Source organism: Chelonoidis abingdonii, chromosome 3 (assembly GCF_003597395.2).
Source record: "Chelonoidis abingdonii isolate Lonesome George chromosome 3, CheloAbing_2.0, whole genome shotgun sequence".
Classification (NCBI taxonomy): Eukaryota; Metazoa; Chordata; order Testudines; family Testudinidae; genus Chelonoidis; species Chelonoidis abingdonii.
Genome location: NC_133771.1, coordinates 2,321,821 through 2,340,834, shown reverse-complemented (window position 1 = coordinate 2,340,834; position 19,014 = coordinate 2,321,821). Strand labels below are relative to the sequence as shown.

At 45.3% G+C, this 19,014-nt stretch overlaps 1 protein-coding gene across 10 annotated transcripts in view; it reads left to right on the top strand.

Moving 5' to 3' along the window:
- DTNB (dystrobrevin beta) overlaps positions 1 to 18,637 on the top strand; it is a 409,923-nt gene extending 391,286 nt beyond the window's left edge. For 6 of the 10 annotated variants that reach the window (XM_032762373.2, XM_032762370.2, XM_075063546.1 and 3 more), the window contains 4 exons: positions 318 to 371; positions 1,441 to 1,510; positions 8,639 to 8,674; positions 11,019 to 18,637. In XM_032762373.2, the coding sequence (XP_032618264.1) occupies positions 318 to 371; positions 1,441 to 1,510; positions 8,639 to 8,669 (155 nt within the window). In that variant the 3' untranslated portion in view covers positions 8,670 to 8,674; positions 11,019 to 18,637. The remainder of the gene's footprint in view (positions 1 to 317; positions 372 to 1,440; positions 1,511 to 8,638; positions 8,675 to 11,018) is intronic. The other 4 variants (XM_075063545.1, XM_075063550.1, XM_075063549.1 and 1 more) reach the window with 4 other exon arrangements.
- Positions 18,638 to 19,014: the final 377 nt, after the last annotated feature.

Sequence of the window (19,014 nt, the reverse complement as noted above, 5' to 3'; positions counted from 1 at the left end):
TGCATCTGACGAAGTGGGTATTCACCCATGAAAGCTCATGCTCCAAAACGTCTGTTAGTCTATAAGGTGCCACAGGATTCTCTGCTGCTTCTACAGATCCAGACTAACACGGCTACCTCTCTGATATTTTGCACCATGAAAGAATTCCAGCTTAGTTGGTCTGAAGTAGTCCTGAGGGCTCCCACTCCAGCACCCCTCCCTTTCCAGTGTGAGTCTCAAAAGCCAGCATGGCTCTTAGAGAGCTCCCTTCTGTAGAAAAATGCTTTCTAGTGACTCATTTCCATGCGTTTGGCTAACATTTGTTGCTTTTTTTAAAGCAGAGGAAGTAGGTGAAGAAGAAGAGGAAAAGATGCAGAATGGAAAGGACAGAGGTAAAAGGCTATCTCAGCTGTACATCACTTTTCTCATTTATTTCTGTGTCTGAGATTAGAGTGTGTCTGCAAACTCTCCACTTCAGTGTACCAAGCACTGCAGAAACATTCATGTAATAGCCTTGGGTTTGGGCAGTTTATGGAGACTTCTTGTTGCTGTTACACCTCCTCCAAACACTCAGCTGGGCCTATCGGGCTTGTCTTTCTGCTCCTCTTGCTGCCCTGCTATATGTTTGCTCTCTCCATTTCTGCTGCTGCTTGGGACAGTCGTAATGTCCAGGTTTCCATTGTCTCCGTATTCAGATGTATTGAAATATTTTCTTTCAGCAAGTGGCCATGTACAAGTGTAAGCATGGCAGGAAAGGAATTACTGTGACTGGTACAAGAGGAACAAAAATTAATGGTGTGAGGTTAGATATAGAAAATGGAGGCTGGATTATCAGGAAAGTTTCTGGAAATTGGGTGTGCGAGGCTGTGGAATTGGCACCCCAGGGAAGCAGCAAAGCCATGTTGGTTGAGGCATTTAAAATGTGTCTGGACACAGTGTTCAGCAATATTCTGCTGAGAACAATCCTGCACAGGCAGCAAAATGGCACCTTACAGTAGGTCTCTTCCCATCTCTAATCCCTGATTCTAAGTGTAGATAATAGAACTAATCCTCCCCAGGCAGCTCTTCCTCTGGCTTAAAAGGTTGTGGAAGGAACGTAAGGCTGTCACAGCATTGTTGTGCAGGTGGACTAATGATCCCCTATCCAAAAGGGCTCAGGAGAAAGAAAACTCAGGTGAGCAGTGTGGGGAGTGGAATGCCAGTCACTGGACACTGGGTTGAGGGTTTCACCTGTCCCTTCCTCAAATGACTGAACAGAAAATCCCTCCTCCTGGTGTGACAAGATCTCCAACCCAAATAGGTACTGAAACAGTGTGACCCTTTCTCAGGACACCAGGATTGTGAATCACCTTGTTACCTCCCTTTCTTGTGGTAGCTGGGTGTCAGCTCTTGTACAGCACCACCCTTTCAACCATTCAGACACTGTGCTCAGGACTCTGTCAGGCCTATCTTGCTTTGCAGGCTACCTTAGATGCACCCAAGTCCCTGCACCATCCAGCCCCTGTCACTGGACACTCACAGAAATCACCAGGTAAGCTGCCTCCCAAAGAGATATACACAGCTGGAAGGTTATGATTCAGGGTTCGCACTTTATGTCAACACAGCACTGTATGTATAGTAAAAACACATATATTTATCAACAGAGAGTCACAGATTCAAGTTAGTATTGAGTAAGCATGTTGGAAACAGAAATGGTTACAAACACAACAGAAGTGTAATACTCATTCTAGAGACTAAGGGCTTGTCTACCCTTAAAACACTGCACTGCTGTAGCATTTCAGTGTAGACGTTACCTATGCCAACGGGAAGGGTTCTCCCATGGGTGTAGGTGCAGAGTTTACTGGTTTTCACTGAAACCAGGAACCATTCCTTCCGTATCATGCCCCTCTGCCAAGGCTGTCCTCAGTGAAATGGGTAACAATGTCATTTGCTTTTCCTTATATTTCCCAAAGTCCATTCTCCTGGTTCCCAGAGTCACGATAACTGCCTGGGGTTCATATGCTGGGGTGCTCACCTGTTGAGTTCGCATCCCTCATCAACCTGTTTTTCCTACTGACTACATATAAATGGGGCTTCCTTTGTGTTGTCCTTACAATGCTTAATTTACCTAAGAGACGGGGATAGCTGAAGAGACATGCTTTTATCTGGCAGAAGACCTGTTCTTGTTACAGTCTGCCATGTTACAGACTTTAAAACATAATTTTTATACACATGCACAGATGATTCCTTATATAGTGTCAGTATATACATTTCACAGTGATATTATAAGCAGTGTGTTATTGGCTTTCGTTTGATACCTCACAAGACACTTTTTGGGTAAATACTATGAAAGCAGTGTGTCGGGTGTAGTGAGTTTGTCAGGCCTGATAGGCGTTGCTGTTACAGAATAGTGAGCCCTCTGCCAGTTGGTATTGTGGTAGTTTTTGCGTTACAGGAGCTGCCAGATGTTTGGGGCTTCTCTGACTCCTCTGAGGTTTACCCATCACTAGTTGAAATGATAGACTTGTTTGGGCTTTTGGGTTTCCTTTTACTAGCAATAATACGTCTGACTTCAGTGAAATCAACAGTTTTTGAAGGTAGTATGTTGGCTTTAAATCGTACAAGGCTCTTATCCCTGGAATCTTCTTCCTCCATTCGATATTTTGGATGCTTAGCAGATGTTCACTCTCTTTTTCCAAATGTGTAATGTACCTTGCATGGAAAATAGGGGGAAGAGAGGGAGTTTGAAGATTCTTATGAGTCATCACTGAACAGCAAGAAGTAGTTGCTCGAGTCCACAGCATTTCAATCTAACCAGCAGTAATCTGTTTCATTTACCCCAAACGCTCTTGTATTTTTTAATCAGTGCATGTATTTCTAGCATGCCAGTTACTGTAGTATCTTCTAGGTACCATTTCTGCGCATGCCTTCTGTACACAGTGAACTCTGGGCTAATGTTTGAATTGACATTGCCAATACATAATTCCCAGCCCTTCACAACTTGCTGGGCTACCATTAGAGAGACAGGGTCAATGAGATAATATCTTTTATTGGGCCAACTTCTGTTGGTGAGAGAGACAAGCTTTTGAGTAACACAGAGCTCTTCTTCCGGTCTGGGGAAGGAGCTCCCAGCATCACAGCAAAATGCAAGGTGGAACAGATTGTTTAACATAAGTCATTAGCACCTATTGTAAGAAACCGTTCAAGCTAGAGTCATGGAAGAAACAGAGGGGCTTAGTGGGTTACAGATTGTTGTAATAGGCCATACATCCAGTGTCACTGTTCTGTGCCTGATTTTTAGTGTCTAGCAGAGTAATAAATTTAACCTTCCAGGCTTGTCTTTTGAGAGTGTTGTGCAGGTTTTCTTTGAGGATGAGGCCTGAGAGGTCAGATATAGAGTGATCACTTTGTGAAGTGTTTGCCCACAGGGGATAGGGTGTTTTTGTCTTCTATCATTTTCCCGTGTGAGTTCATATGAGAGCAGACTGATTGTCTGGTTTCACCCACATAGTTCTTATTGAGGGATTTAGTGCACTGGATAAGGTACACCACATGTTGTGATAGGGATGTGTAGGACCCATGGATTTTGAAAGGTGTGCAGTGTGGGGTGCTGATCATTGTAGAACTGGAGATATGTCTGCGGGTTTTGCATCTGTTGTTCTGACAGGGTCTGGTGTCACTTTGAATTGGTGTCCTGGTCTGTGGGGAGCTTGTTTCTGATGATGACCTTGGAGGGGTTGGGGGCTTGTTTAAAGGCCAGAAATGGGGGTTCAGGAAAGTTTTCTTTCAGGATGGGGTCCCCGTTGTGTATGGATTGTAGCTGTTTGATGATACCATGTCTGGGCTCCAGTGTGGAGTGGCAGATGACCACCAGTAGTGTGAGGTCAGAAGGGGCTTAGGAGGTTGTCCACTATCTTGCAAATATTTGAGGCAGGCATTGGTGAGTGACATTAGTGTATTGGGAAGTGATCTCCATGGCAGTGAGGATGGTGTTCTGAGGGAGGCTGTTAATGTTGCAGAGTTTGTGGAGGAAGTCACTTGTGTCCTGGTGGAAACTGGCCCTTTGTGTGGGGAGTGGTTTGAGGATGGTTTCTATGAGTCCTGATATTCCTTCAGTCAGAGTGCTGTGGCCAGATACGATGGGTCTGCCGGGGCTCCCTGGCTTGTGTATCTTGGGAGCATGTCCAAGTTTCCTAGGTGAGTTTGTGGAGGATGGGTTTGTAGAGCTTCTCTTGGAGTTGTTTGGGGGAAGGATTTGATGACATCCGTAAGTTCCTGGGTAAATTGTAGTGTGGGGGTCTTCTCTGAGTTCTTCATAGTAGGCTGTATTGGAGAGCTGTGGGTTGGCCTTGTTAATGCAGTCACCACAGTTGAGAACTACAGTGGAACCCCCTTTGTCCGCTGCTTTGAACACTGTCCAGTGGTTAGATTTCAGGGACTGCATGACTGTCCTCTCAGCAGTGGAAAGATTATGGCAGATGCGATGTTTGTTAAGGATTTCGCAGACCCTCCCTCTCCCATGGGCCCCAGCGGGAAGCAACACCAGAGGGTCCTCCCTGCAGTGAGTCCAAGTCCACTTCCTTGGGCTACTTCCCACCAATAAGTCTCTTCAGTTTGGGGCAGGCCCCTGTAGTCCTAACAAAAAAACAACAAGAAGTCCGGTGGCACCTTAAAGACTGGACTCCGTGTTGTTTTTTGTGGATACAGACTAACACGGCTACCCCCAATCCTTGTAATCCTAACAGTCACTCTCAAAAACAACAAAAATTCAAAGGGACAGGGCCCTGCAGGTTCTCAAATGGGTTGGTTAGAGCGGTCACCTGTGGGCCTGACCCCTCTGTGGTCCCCTCTCAGGCACAATCTTTTGTCTGGCTGCCTGGAGAACAAGTCCTCTTTCCTACAACCTGTCCAACACCCTCTGCCTGTGCTTCTGAGTCCCTTTTAATCTGTTCCTCCAATCAGAACATGGTCAGCAGGTTGGGGGGGGGACTACCTGGGCCCACTATTGTCTTTTAACCCCCTTGGGCCCAGTATGGGGTTTGTATCCCCCATCACAGGTGACTTGATTGCAGTCTGTAAGTATCTCCATGGAGAGCAAATATTTATTAATGGGCTTTTCAGTCTAGCAGAGAATGGTCTAACATGATCCAATGGGTGGAAGTTGAAGCTAGATAAATTCATACTGGAAATAAAGTATAAATTTTCAATGATGAGACTAATTAACCGTTGGAACAATTGCCAAGGGTCATGGTGGATTCTCCATCACTGGCCATTTTAAAATCAAGACTGGGTATTTTTCTAAAGGATCTGCTCTAGGAATTATTTTGGGGCAGGTTTCTGGCCGGTGCTATGCAGGAGGTCAAACTAGATGATCACAATGGTTCCTTCTGGCCTTGGAATCTCTGAATCTGTGATTTCCTTGTTCCTAGGTGTATAACTTTGCATTTGGCTGTTTTAAAATGCATTTTGTTTGAATTAGCCGAGCTTACCAAGCGATCCGGTTTGCTCTGTATGACTGCCCTGCCCATGTCCTCAAGACCACTCCACCAATTTCTGTGTCATCTGCACATTTCATCAGCAATGAGGGCTGTAGAAAGTGAGAGACTTCAGTAGCTCAATCTGTTTAGCTTTGATGAAGAAGACTGAGAGGTAGCTTGATTACAGTGTCTGAGTAAATCCCAGGTATTATAGAGATCTTTAATTTAGCAGAGAAAGGCATAAACAAGAAGCCATTGCTGGAAGCTGAAACCAGACAAATTCAAATTAGAAATCAGGCACAGATTTGTAACAGGGAAGGTGATTTAACCATTGGAACAAACTACCAAAGGAAATGGTAGATTCTCCATCTCTTGATTTCCTCAGATCGAGACTGGTTACCTTTCAGAAATATATGCGTTAGTCAGCACAATGATTGGGCTCCATAGAGCGGTAACTGGATGAAATGTAATGGGCTGTGATATCTAGGAGATCAGACTGGGTGATCTAATAGTCGATGAGTTGATTAATCAGTCTGGGCTCCCTGTCAGATGTTTCTTTCATTCCCTCAATGGTTGGACTGAAGTATGCCTTCCCTCAGTCCCAACTATAGCAAGGTTCCTGAGGAAACTGAAGCAGGATGCACAATCATGATAGCCTCCCCATGGGACAGGCTGTTCTGGTACTCAGATCTGATGAACCTCTCAACGCAGACCCCGATCCACCTTACCTGCTTTGCCCAACATAGTCTCTCAGAACAAGAGTCAGAGTCCGCATGCAGACCTAATATCATGACATCTGACAGCTCAGATGCTGGTTGGATGACATCTACCAAAAGAAGTTCTTTAGCTGAAGTTCAGAACATTCTGCTCCAAAGCAGGAAACCCTCAGTTAGACTGACAGAAAGCTGAGTGGAGGAGGTTTCTATCTGGGCACCTCGGCATCACCTCTCTCTCTTGACATCACCCATTTCAGCATGACTGGACTATCCACTAGCCCTAACAATCTGGACTTTTCTCAGCACCCTAAGTGTACATCTAGCTAGCAGCAGTCTCTGCACATCAGCCTCCTATCCAGAAACATGCTGCATTTTCCCACCCTACAGTGGCAAGGTTCCTTAAAGCCTTTTTCATGTTTTTTCCCCAGTTTGGGAACCCTCTTCTTGAGACCTCAGTATAGTATTAGCAGAGCTGATTGGTCCCTCTGAAGCACCTGGCATTAGCCACCGTCAAAAGACAAGATTACTGGGCTGGATGAACCTTTGGTCTGACCCAGTGTGGCTGTTCTTACATTCTTATGTCCCCTGCTTAAGCCCTTAGTAAACTGTTCCCTGCGCCACTTACCAATGAAGGCTACCTTTTAAAATAGCTTTTACACCAGCTCGAAGGGTAGGGGAGAGAACCTTCTGGTGGGTCTGTCTTATATCATGTTTCATAAGGAGAGGGTCACCCTCAGGGCTTATTCCATGTTCCTGCCTGCGGTAGTTTGGAGTTCCACAAGAACCAATTTATTCAGATCCTATTTTTATTCCCCAACACTCACTCAATTCCAGGGGAAGCTAAACATCATGAAATGGTAGTAAGGGCATTATCGTACTAATCATACTACCTTAACAAGATGAAGTCATTTAGGAGCACATCTAGACTTTGCCACTTTGTGGCCTTTGCAGATAGGATATAAGGCAGTATCCTCTCAGAAATTCTCTAAATAGGTCTCCACATGTATAAGAACATGTTACAAGTTAGCAAAGATAGATCAACCTCCTCACGTTGGAGCTCATTCCCCTCGAGCTCAGGCAGCCTCTGTTGCCTGTGTGAGGAATGTCCCTATTTCTGAAATCAATAGAGCAGCTACATGTATCTCAGTTCTACATTCACAAGACGCTGTTCTTTGGTAGAGACTTCCAAACTGGATGTCCACTTTAGTAGGGCTGTCCTGAAGTCACTGGTTAAGTAGGACTCCTATTACCCACCTCAAGCAAACAGTACACAAGAACATAAAAACGGCCATACTGGATCAGATCAAAGGTACATCTAGCCCAGTATCCTGTCTTCTGACAGTGGCAAATGCCAGGAGCCCCAGAGGGAATGAACAGAACAGGGAATCATCAAGCGATCCATTCCCTGTCACTCATTCCCAGCTTCTGGTAAACGGAGACTAGGGACATCATTCCTGCCCATCCTGGCTAATAGCCATTGATGGAGCTATCCTCCATCAATGTATCTGGTTCTTTTTTTAACCCTGTTATAGTCTTGGCCTTCACAACATCCTCTGGCAAGGAGTTCCACGGGTTGACTGTGCAGTGTGTAAAAAAAACACTTCCTTTCGTTTGTTTTAAACTTGCTGCCTATTAATTTCATTTGGTGACCCCTAGTTCTATGAGAAGGAGTAAATAACACTTCCTTATTTACTTTCTCCAGAGCAGTCATGATTTTATAGACCTCTAATCATATCCACCATTAGTCATCTCTTTTCCAAGATGAAAAGTCCCAGTCTTATTAATTGCTCCTTATATGGAAGCCGTTCCTTATCACTTATCATTTTTGTTGCCCTTTTCTGAAGCTTTTCCAATTCCAGTATCTCTTTTTTGAGATGGGGCGACCACATCTGCATGCAGTATTCAAGATGTGGGAGTACTATGGATTTATAACTGTTCGTTAGTCACCAAGAGTAGAATCCATGTGGACGATCATGCGAAGAAGACAGAATGATTACTTACCTTTGATAACTGGTTCTCCAAGATGTGGTATTCACACAGATTCTACAACCCACCCTCCTTCCCTGCTACTATGAAGTCTTACTTCTCTGGGATTCTGTATTGGTGAGGTAACTGAGGCACTATTGGGACTGCTCTTCCCTTTATGCTCTCGGGTGGGGGAGGATGAGGATATCTAGGATGTAGGTATGGCCCGAATAGACACTACCAGACAAAACAATGTGATCTCTTGTGCATGGGGCACAACTAGAGTTGAATCCATGTAGACAGCACATCTTGAAGAAAGACAGCTACTATAAGGTTCTTTACCCTCCATACCCCACAGGAGTTTGTGAGTCTTCATTCATTGTCATTGTCATTCATTGTCTGTAAAGTTGTTTGCATTCCCGAGATGAGAGGTGTCCTATCAGAGCAACATTGGTTGGGGTTTTTTTCATTTTGTTGCAGTCAGTTACCTGTCTTATAAATTTTTACCCCCATGTGTTGCAGGTTAGAGGGAAGAACCCAGACTGCACAGTAATTCAAGTAAGTATGGGGATTTTTCTTCTTCCCAAAGAGCCTGCTCCATTCATGCTGCTGTAATGGATATGACTGACTCACTCATAACCTGACAACATTGTCCTTTTCCTTATTTATATTCATGTACAAAATGGAAAATATTCCCCATTGATCTGTTACTGCACGTCCTCTTTAAAGTGTCAGGTTTTCATTCTAAAGACCCAATCATGATTCCATTTAAATTAGTGGGAAAACTTCTGTTAACTTCAGTGAGAGCAGGTTTAGTATCATTATTATCTTATTGTTTGTGCTGTGATAGCACTCAGAGGCTTAGGTCAGGCGACAGGACCCATTGCACTAGTTACCTGTACAAACGTAAAGTTCCTAACTCAGAGAGCTCACAATCTGTCTTATAAAAGGACACTATAGGTGGTGGGGAAGGATGCGATAACAGTAACTGTTGATCTTGTGTTAATAATGCCCCTGAAAAACATGAATAAAATCTTTATCTTCTCCCATGTGAAAAGCCTGTAGGAGGCATTGGATCAGGTTTCTATGCTGATCCAGTCACATGATATTTGGCATACCCATGAAAGGTGATCTTTAAGTGAGGAGAGGGGAGAACTCCTGTTGCAGAGAAACATCACATGGGGAGCACAAATCATAATCCAGAAGTAGGTAATTCAGGGACTGGGACTAGGCTATGCAATCTTTCATTTCCAGGTTTCTGTTTCCAGGCCACTCCAGGTCAGAGGACTATAGCTGTGAGAAGTGGCAGGAGATACATAGACTTTCTCTTCTAAGTTAGCAGTTCAAACTCAGCCCATGAACATAGTGGGCCTGAGTCATTAACATCTGTTCAGTGGGCTGTGTGAAACAAGTTTCTCACTCCACACAGCAAAACCAAAACTGTCATCTAAGGTGACTTGCAAAGGGGAAAAAATGGGGCTTGTGCATTTTGGGGTGTTTGTTTGTTTTTGTATGGATAAAGGCAGCCTGAAAGTGGCAGAGGATTCTAGGGATTGGGACCGTTGTTTTTATATTAGAAATTCAGCTCCTGTTTAGCCTGGGAATGTGTCTGGTAACTGGAGAGTTAGTTACATGTTATAACAAAACTGAAAGTGGAGAGGGGAGGGGATTGTTAACCAGACTGCTTAAAAACACTTTTTGTTTGTTTTTGTTAATGCCTAATTACCTACAATGATTGGCTACCATTTTGGAGAAAAGAACATTTCTGTTAAAGATTCAGCACCTTCAACCATCCATGTAAAGTTGAATGCTAACCATCCTCTGCAGCCCCCAACAGGTTCTCCAGCAAACCTGGGAAGGGCCAGAGTTGACATTCCTGGCATTGCTAAATTAAAAAACAAATAGAAACATACCAACCAGCCCCCTTCCAGGCCTTCTGTGTCCTTCATGATAACTCAAAAAAGGACCCAAGCCCTTTTTAAAGAAGAATAACTTACAAGTCGCCTTTAAATTCTAGTTGTTCTCCTTCAGGTGGCCTCTGCACATTCCCACGTGTGCAATCAAGGTACCTGTACCGTGAGCATTTGGAATCTTCTGGTGAGCGGTGTTGTCGCTGTTCCCTGCCCCTTGCAAAGGCTCCTGAGGGTGTAAGTCTGGTTCCATTCTGTCTGGCCACACAAGGTGCAGTGGGCTCCAATCCCACCCAGTGTCCTTGATGATTCCCTTGTTGTTTTTCCTTCTTTCTGCCCCTTGGGAGCTGTTTATGTTTGCAGTTAGATCAGCAGTTAGTCAGGCTTTGCGTAAAACAGAGGAGGAAGGTCCATGCAGCGGGCAACCTCAGGACCTTCAGAGGCTGGAGAGCTGCCTCGTCTCATTGCTGGCAGGGACTGCTCTTAGGGCTGTTGTCTAAGGCTGCTTGCTATAAGTCCAGCAGCAACTTTGGAGAGATGCTCTCCACACAGGCTGTCTGACTGGCATAGATGGCAAGTCTCTGGAGCTATCCTAGTCAGCTAAGTCCAGTGACAAGGATCCAGCACACGTTGACTCTGACCTAGTGTGATACTGAGGACCTGACACTATTGACTGGCGAATTCACACTCCCCACTCCAGTCTCCCCAGTTCATCTGAGTCCTAGAGTAGGAGTTCTGGTACTAGGAGGGAACTGAAGAGTGGTTGGACCCACTTCCAGGGGTGGGGATGAGCGGCCCCAACAGACACTGCTTGCCAGAAGATTCTGGAAGCTCACAGTATAGAAGCCCTGATCCCATGAGTGCGAATGTGCAGAACTCTAGTTACTGGTAAGTAACAGTCATTTCCTTACAACATATGCACAAGTTTGAACTATGCTCTCCATATGGAAAGTGTTTCTCGCTAACTGTTGTGTGTGTTTCCAATGGCACAGGCACAGAGGGTTATGAAGCGAGCTCATGTTCTAACGAAGTCTCCACATCCTTTGGAAGAGGCATGTTTCAGCCGATACACACACCATTGTTCAACTGTGAAAGATCACAACAAACCACCTGCTGTAAGGGAAGGGAAAGCAGCTTTCTTTTAACTGACTGAAGGGCTTTCCCTCCCTCTGAGACTATTGCATGTACTATTTTCATAGGTTTTTGCCAATGCTAATCGGACAATGCCCCATCAAAAATTCAACAAAATGTTTTTACGGGAGGTTTCAAAAGAAAACTGTTCTCTTGTAAAGTGCACTGATCTCTTCTGATTTCCTACCTAAGCAGTGTCATCTCATCACGCGCTGGTGGTTTCACTCATGACCTTTGACTTTGGATGTGCACGTAAAATGGATTTTAAACCATTTGAGTTTTCCTGTGTGTAATACAAAGGGAACTCTGAGTCCAGATCCTTTAAAAACACACACTTTCTAAAAATACCACTCTGTCTATTAATGTTTGGTTGCCATAGTGTTTGATACTGCATGTCATTCTGAGAGTAAATGACAGGGCATGCCAAGAGTAGAGGAATGCAGAGCAAGGAGGGGGGAATGGCTGTAATTAGGACCATAAAACTTGGATGAGATGCCTCGTGGGGATTCCCAACTCTGTGTATTTTTCTTTTAGACTCTGTTAAAAATTACTTGAATGGTTCTTTCCAAGCAGAGGAGTTCAGGGATGACCACTGCTAGGTTCAGATTAGTGCCTGCACATTCATTTGCAAAAAGCAAGTATATTTGTATTTAAATTGAAGGAGAAATAACAAAGTTGTATAGTCAGAGGTTTGAAACTCACCACTACCTGGATCCTTGCTAGATTCTCTAGTTTTGTAGCTACTTAGAAAACACTGTAACTAGTTCCAATCACTAGTAATTTTATTTTATTTTATTTTTTCTTGGTGCGTAGGAATGTTATTGTTAGCAGAGGAGCTGAGTGCCCTAATGCATCTATAAATATTTATCAAGGGCGATGAATGGAATGGAGTGATAAACCCTGAAACCAACTCTCAGCTTTTCTCCCTGTCTCATCTGAGATGCAGCGTTGGTTCTTGGAGGAAAGTGCTCGTTAGGTACCTATAACTCTTTGGGGGAGAGAAAATAAACATACATGGTGGCCACAGGTTTCGTCAAATATAAATATTGTGAATGAGCTGTCAAGAAGGAAAGAAAAGTGAGGTTAATCTGGTTCAGTGTGTTAGCTTTAGCCTGTCAAACACCACACACTTGGGAGGTTCGTGGCTGCCTTTCTTAGGGTGACCAGGCAGCAAGTGTGAAAAATCGGGACGGGGGTGGGAGGTAATAGGAGCCTATATAAGAAAAAGACCCCAAAATCAGGACTGTTCCTATAAAATTGGGACATCTGGTCACCCTAGTCTTTGTACACGTTTTCAGTATGATTAGCTGAATCATTACCCAGACATTACTCTGTTTGCGGCTGTACAGATGCAAGAAGGGGATTTGTGTTCTGGAATTTTAAAGGATGAAAGTTTTGCTAGTGGCCGGCTCAAGGGCCTGCCAGTATAGACAGGAGGCCTTCAGTGGTTAGAGATATTGTGACTGTAGCTTCATCATATCTTCACTGTGGACCCTCTTTTTTGTCCTTGATTTTCATGCATTTCTTCCCCTATTTACCACCTTGATGCCCAAGGTCTGGTTGGTAAAATGCAGGCTTCAGATAAGTTTGCATTGTTCCAGCTGTGAATGGACCAGCAACAGCATAGAGTACCTGGGATCTCTGTCTCACCCACCAAGCCTGTTTTCAGACAGGCAAAGGTCCTCTTGACATTTAACTTCAATAACCACAGCCAACACTGTGTGCAGAAATCTGTATGGAAGGAAATATGAGTTGTGAACTAGACGAGGCCTTGGGGGATTCTGAAGATGAACTGAAAACAGGCAGTATGTGGTACAGTACATCTGGGAGAGGAGCAGATGAAAGTTTTGCCTTTTGGACTTTCTGAATGAAAACATACGTTTTTCTCCCCTAAATGCCAATAATCTGGGTCAGAGTTATAGTGGAAGGGGAGACGCTGTTCATGACCCAGTGACTATGATTTACAGCTTTTCTAGCAAGACAAGGTGGGGGAGGGGATAGCTTTTATTGGACCGACTCCTGCTGGGGAGAGTTAGTACCACACCTACCTTGTCTAATATCCTGGGACCAGAATGGCTACAACAACCGTGCATATTGCAGCTTTTCTGTCACATGATTACAATGTGCAAACAAGCTACATGGACAGACCAAATAGCTGCTCATTCTTTTTTTATGTTTTTCCTGTTTATTCATTTTCCAACGCCTCACTTTTGTTGCCACCATTAGTCTAATGTTTAGAGGCTAAAACTTCCACTGTATCTGCTTGTTTTGCAGCTCTTGGAGGTGAAGACACTTCTCCCTACAAGAAAGGAAATATCTGTCCCTATAGGCTGTCTGCACTGTAACAGAGCTAAAACAGCAGTGGTTGCCACCACCTTTTCTACACTGGGGCTCTCACCAGTAGAGCTGAACCAGTGGTAACTGTGATGGGAAATATCCTAGTGCAGATAAGGCCCCAGTGTCTGCAAGTTGGGAGCAGAGGTAACTGTTGATTACAGATTATAGATATTGAGAGGTCGTTGTAACCCCTCAGCAGTGGAATAGCTATTTCACAGCACAGAGCAGCACCACCAGGACCAAATGCACTTTGTTAGTTTTGTTGTTTTCTGCCTACTATAAAAGGAGGAGCATTTCCTCTCTCAAAGTTCCAGGAAGCTAATTACACTTGCCCACAAGCATTACAATACTATGATCACGTCTTAGCCTGTTGTAAGCTCAGCTAAGGAACCTGTGGCAGTATTTTCTGTATCAGACTATTAGAGAGTTTGCTTATTCTTCTCTTTATGCTGAACTCTGTGATCGAATAGGCAAGTTCCACTGTGCAGTGAAACATTTCTGATGCATCTGCTTTTTGTTCATATAACTCTTGACAGGATCAATGGGCTTTTACAGCCAGAGACAGTGCATAGTCTGTGTATATGAAATGTGACCCTGTGTGCCATGGTTCTGGATTACCTCACCCACAGTGCCATATATTTTAGTCTACAGAGTGTTCAGCAAATGCTTCGTATTATTGTAATGAGGGGGTCTGCAGGCTGCTTTGCAGTGATACTGTAAGCCTGTCTTACCTGATGTGATACCAAGAGGATGTCCTTGGTTTACCTGACCACCCCTTGCACAGAAGCCATTTGTGTGTCACTCTCATGCTAGAGTTGCTGGGGGAAAAACGGTTTTTTTCCCCAAGCACCTTACAATGTTAATATGCCCTGCAAGTAGGAATGGTGAACTGGGGAATTAAATGTCAGGGAGCAGAGAGCCAGTGGATCATATACAAACTACAAGGCCATTTCCCCATATGTGATCATTAAGGCCTAAACTTCAATTACATTTGTCCTCATTAACCTGGTACGCTCCCGAGATCTTCACTCTGCCATTTGCCCTGAGTCAAGAACAAGGTGGCAATCCAGCCTTATCCTGTTGCCATAGTGCTGCTAGGGAGCACTAGCCAGCAATTCCTAAAGAGAACATGGTGAGGGGGCTGCAGAGTGACCCTGTAGTATTGCTGGCTGTCGTTCCCTGTCTTTGGGTGGAACTGGAGTTCTGCTTCCCACTCACTGCTACTCAGTACTGATACCTTTGGTGAGCCCCTCCTAGCCACCTTCCAGCCACTTTGTTCTCCCTTCACTCTGCCATGGAGCTGAGACTGCTCCAAATGCCCGTCTCCTAATGGCAAGAGCAGCACAGGCTCAGGGGAAGGAGGAAGGCACAGACCCGTACAGCTAAGCTTTGAATGTTACTAAACGGGTGCCATTGCCCAGAGCTTTTAGGAACCCCTGCAGCATGTCATAGTGAGATAACTTATGTCAGGGCTTGTATGTGCGGCAAGTTACTATGCGGCAAGCCAGCGTGTGAATCTACAGCCCACCAGCGTGCCGCACTCGGGGCTTCAGTGCAGTGGAAGTCCTGTGCTGGAGCAGTGCCCACAGCGGACGTTTCTACGCAGCAAGCTGGAGTGCTGTAGATTCACACCCCGGCCTGCCATTCAGTAACTTGCTGTGTAGGTGAGCACAGCATAATTCCTGTGTCATGTGCCGTGACACCTGTGATAGCGCCTCACTCCACAAGGCAGAGCACTTGCTGTGGTGACATGACATGACATTGTATGGAAGAAAATCACTCACGCATGTTAACGTTGGAAACTCTGCTTATAAACTATTGTTTGCCTTGCAATTACTGCCTTAAAGCCCCTGGGCTCAACATTCCAGGCCAGGCTTTAATATATTTTACCAGCCGTCTTCTCTGGCATTACTTTACCCCACTCTAGTCACACTTGCCCGCACACTTTATTAAGTCTGTTTTTAACCTGTCAGCGAAAACAGCGGTTTCCTACCCATCTGTGCTAGTCTTCACTGTACACAAAATTTAATCTTTGGAGCCTGGGTGATGTTCTACTCCACTGCACCAGAATGACTCAGCCCCAGGTCAGTGGAGTAGTGCCGTGTAGCAGAGCTAATTTTGATTTTGTGTGTAATACAGCTACCCTACAGAACTCTAGCATGATGTGGTATTGTAATAAACTGCAGTAAAGCGGGTATCACCCGCACTCTGCCCTCTGGCCCATCTCTGCTGAGACGCCTTCAGACATTCCACACCCTGAGCAGTTTCAAAGGGCTGCCATTGGGAAAAAATGCATCAAAGAGATGTTTCCTTTTTCCCTTTAGGTGTGGCGCTTTTTCTGCACATGTTCCTGTACGTTTTTTCCAGGATGTGTAATAACATCAGAGTCACGAGCAAAAGATACAGGGCCTGATACGAAGCCCATTGAAGTCAACAGGAGGCTTTGCAATGCCTTCAGTAGGCTTTGATCAGGCCCATTATGCAAAGCCACATTGCTCGTTAACGTGCAGTATTGCCGTGGCTCTGGCTAGGTACTCGGGAGAAGAGAGGAGTTTTACAGAGATCATTGTCCATCTCCAGTGAAGCTGAATAACTGTGACCATGTCTCAGTGACGTTTGTTGTGGAAATGTTGGCTGTTCGTTTTGTACCCTTGGTGAGCCTTGACCAAAATGCCTGTTTTCGCACTGGAAACAGATGAAAATTCATATTTTGCAGCCATCTCTGCTCACTGCGTCCTATTTTTTTTTATTGAAAATAGCCTTGTTTTTGCTGAGAAAAGGGCCCATTTTTTGAGCAAATACTGTACAAAACAGTGAAGGAGTTTTTTTGTGTGCAAGGGGGCAAATGGACCCATTCTTGTCTTCACAATGCACTGCCATAGGGTGGCAACAGCAGCCCTATGGCATCCTCTGCATGTGGTGGGGCCTTGGGCTCCCTGTCAAGTGCATGTCACCTCTGCAGTCTGGCCTACTTCTGTTCTCTAAGAAATGACCCCTCTGAAGTGCCGTACATATAAAATACAGTTTATCCCTGCTCTGCTCTGTTTGTAAGGGATGCTTGAACATGCTCTTGGGGCTGAAACGTCATTGCTGGGTGTTGGGCTATGCCCCCAATTCTTGTGTTTGACATGGATAGTGTGGTGATTTATTAAAAAAGAGGCTGTCTCCAGTGAAGGCTCAGCCACTGCATGTAAAAGCAGCAGAGAATCCTGTGGCACCTTATAGACTAACAGACATTTTGGAGCATGAGCTTTCGTGGGTGAATAAATACCCACTTCGTCAGATGCATGTAGTGGAAATTTCCAGGGGCAGGTATATGTGTATGTAGTAGTGCAGACTGAGGATTATGCTATGTGCAAACAGGTGACCAGAAGGTGTGTCCACAATGCAGAACTGCAGCATAAAGACAACAGCTGAGCCTAAGCCTCCCAATTAATTGTCGCTTGGTCTGAGGATTGTAACTAGCTGAGATGTGGCTTGGAGATTATGCCTCCCACAGGGGAGTGGAGGGATTGCAGGGAGGGTAGGATAGGTGCTGTGCATGAGGACGAAGACTCGGTGCATGGGGGCAGAGGAGGAGAGCCAGCTACAGACTGGGAAGGGAGGTCCCAGAGATTCGTGTCTCTTGCCAGCCACTAGGGATAGCTGCTCCTGACCCTGGCCCGATCGCCACCATTCCTGTCTTCTGTCCAGGCTGGTCCCAGGGGTGTGGCAGACATTCCAAGTCCTGCTCTTGCCTTCATCTCCCCCCGCCACGTGCGTGCAGTTTACAGAGAAGATTGGTTCCCAGAATGATGTGTGTTGGCAGAAATATAGATCAGCCACCACTGTCCCCTGGTTCAGCTGCCCCAGATGCCTCATCCTTCCTGGAGATGGGAGAGAACACCCGAACACACAGGTTTGTGTGCGCTTTGAGCACCACCTTGTCCGCTCAGCTCAGCTCAGCCAACCAGCCTGTCACATTCAATGATAAAATGTTCCAAGTAACCCGCGGAGGCTCGTACACTGTGCTGTTTAACTAGGGAAGGAAAATTCCTTTGGCTTTATGCAGTGCATCTTACTACAGGCTTAAAAAGAAAACCATTCTCGAGCTGGGCAGAACGGTCGTCGTTCCAAGGGCGGGAATTAGTGCATCCCCCTCCGGCATGGCCTGCTGTGGAGGGAGCCCTGCAGTAAAATCTGGAACCAGTACAGCAGCATGCGATGTGAGTTACCATGGAAATGTCTACCGAACGGCTGTCTGGGCGGGGCCTACCACAGCAACAATGCCGTGAGGAAAGCCAGAGCTGACGCGCTCCCTGCACAGCATTGCACAAGGGAACGGAACTGCTATTTGAAACGTACCGGGTTTTGGTCCTAGCTAAACTTTTCGGCTCTGTGATGGAAATGTGGCTTCATCAGCCACTATCACCTCATGTTTGTTGGGGAGGTGAATTCCCCGTTAGTCCTGGGTAGCAGAAGCTGGAGTTTCATGACACAGCCAGCGTGATCTGCACTAGCAGGTAGCACTGGGAGCAGCGTACTCTCAGATGCAAGTCTCCCTCATGCTATTTTCCACATAAAATTACTATGTCAATGATGTATAAAAGGAAGAAAATTGGCTTCAGCGACTCATACAGACTTCAGCATATGTGTGCTCAGTGGATGTCCAGTTCCTTCAGAGACCCTGCCAACTTGCAGCCCCTAGACGTAAAACAAAGCCAGGCTCATTCACATCCGGTCTGGTGGCCACAAGCAGAGCTGGCAGGGACCACACCCTTTTCTTCCATGTACTGCATAGAAATCTGCCTTGGGATTCGAGACTGCTGAGGAATGACTGTACTATTTCAAATTTACATGTGAGTGTGTGTGTGTGTAATAAATCAATGCACGTGGGTGGGTGGGTGTGAGTGCATATCTGTGTGGGTGTTCCATAAATAAATGTTACAAACGAGATTCTGTACATGTTGGAAATGTGTCTAATATAAATCTGTAAACTGGAAGCCATGTTCTGTCATCTGCCAAATATTGAATAAATTAGTCCCATCCCTATGGGGGTCTCTTCTCTGTGATGACCATAGAAAAATATATTTGAGATGTACATGAAACAGCAAAGCTGTTTTAACATGAACTTACTGCTCCAGAATAAAAGCAGCTGCCCATAGTTCACTGTGTCTTTCTGTTAAATACCAGAGCCGGGAGAGTATGCACATCTGTCATGAATACAGGTCAAATGGAACAAACCAGACCTGCTCGTGATAGAGGCGCCTGCAACTCCATACTCATCTGGGAGCTCAGAAAGGGTCAGTGCCTAAAAGACCCTTTCAAGATGCTTCCTTTCCTGGATGATCTCAGGGCTCAGTGTTATTCAATAGTTAGGACCTTACCAGATTCACAGCCATGAAAAATGCATCGTGGACCGTGAAATCTGGTCTCCTCCCATGAAATCTGGCCCTTTGTGTACTTTTATGCTATTCTATACAGGTTTCACAAGGAGACCAGTGTTTCTCAAATCAGGAGTCCTGACCCAAAAGGGGCTCA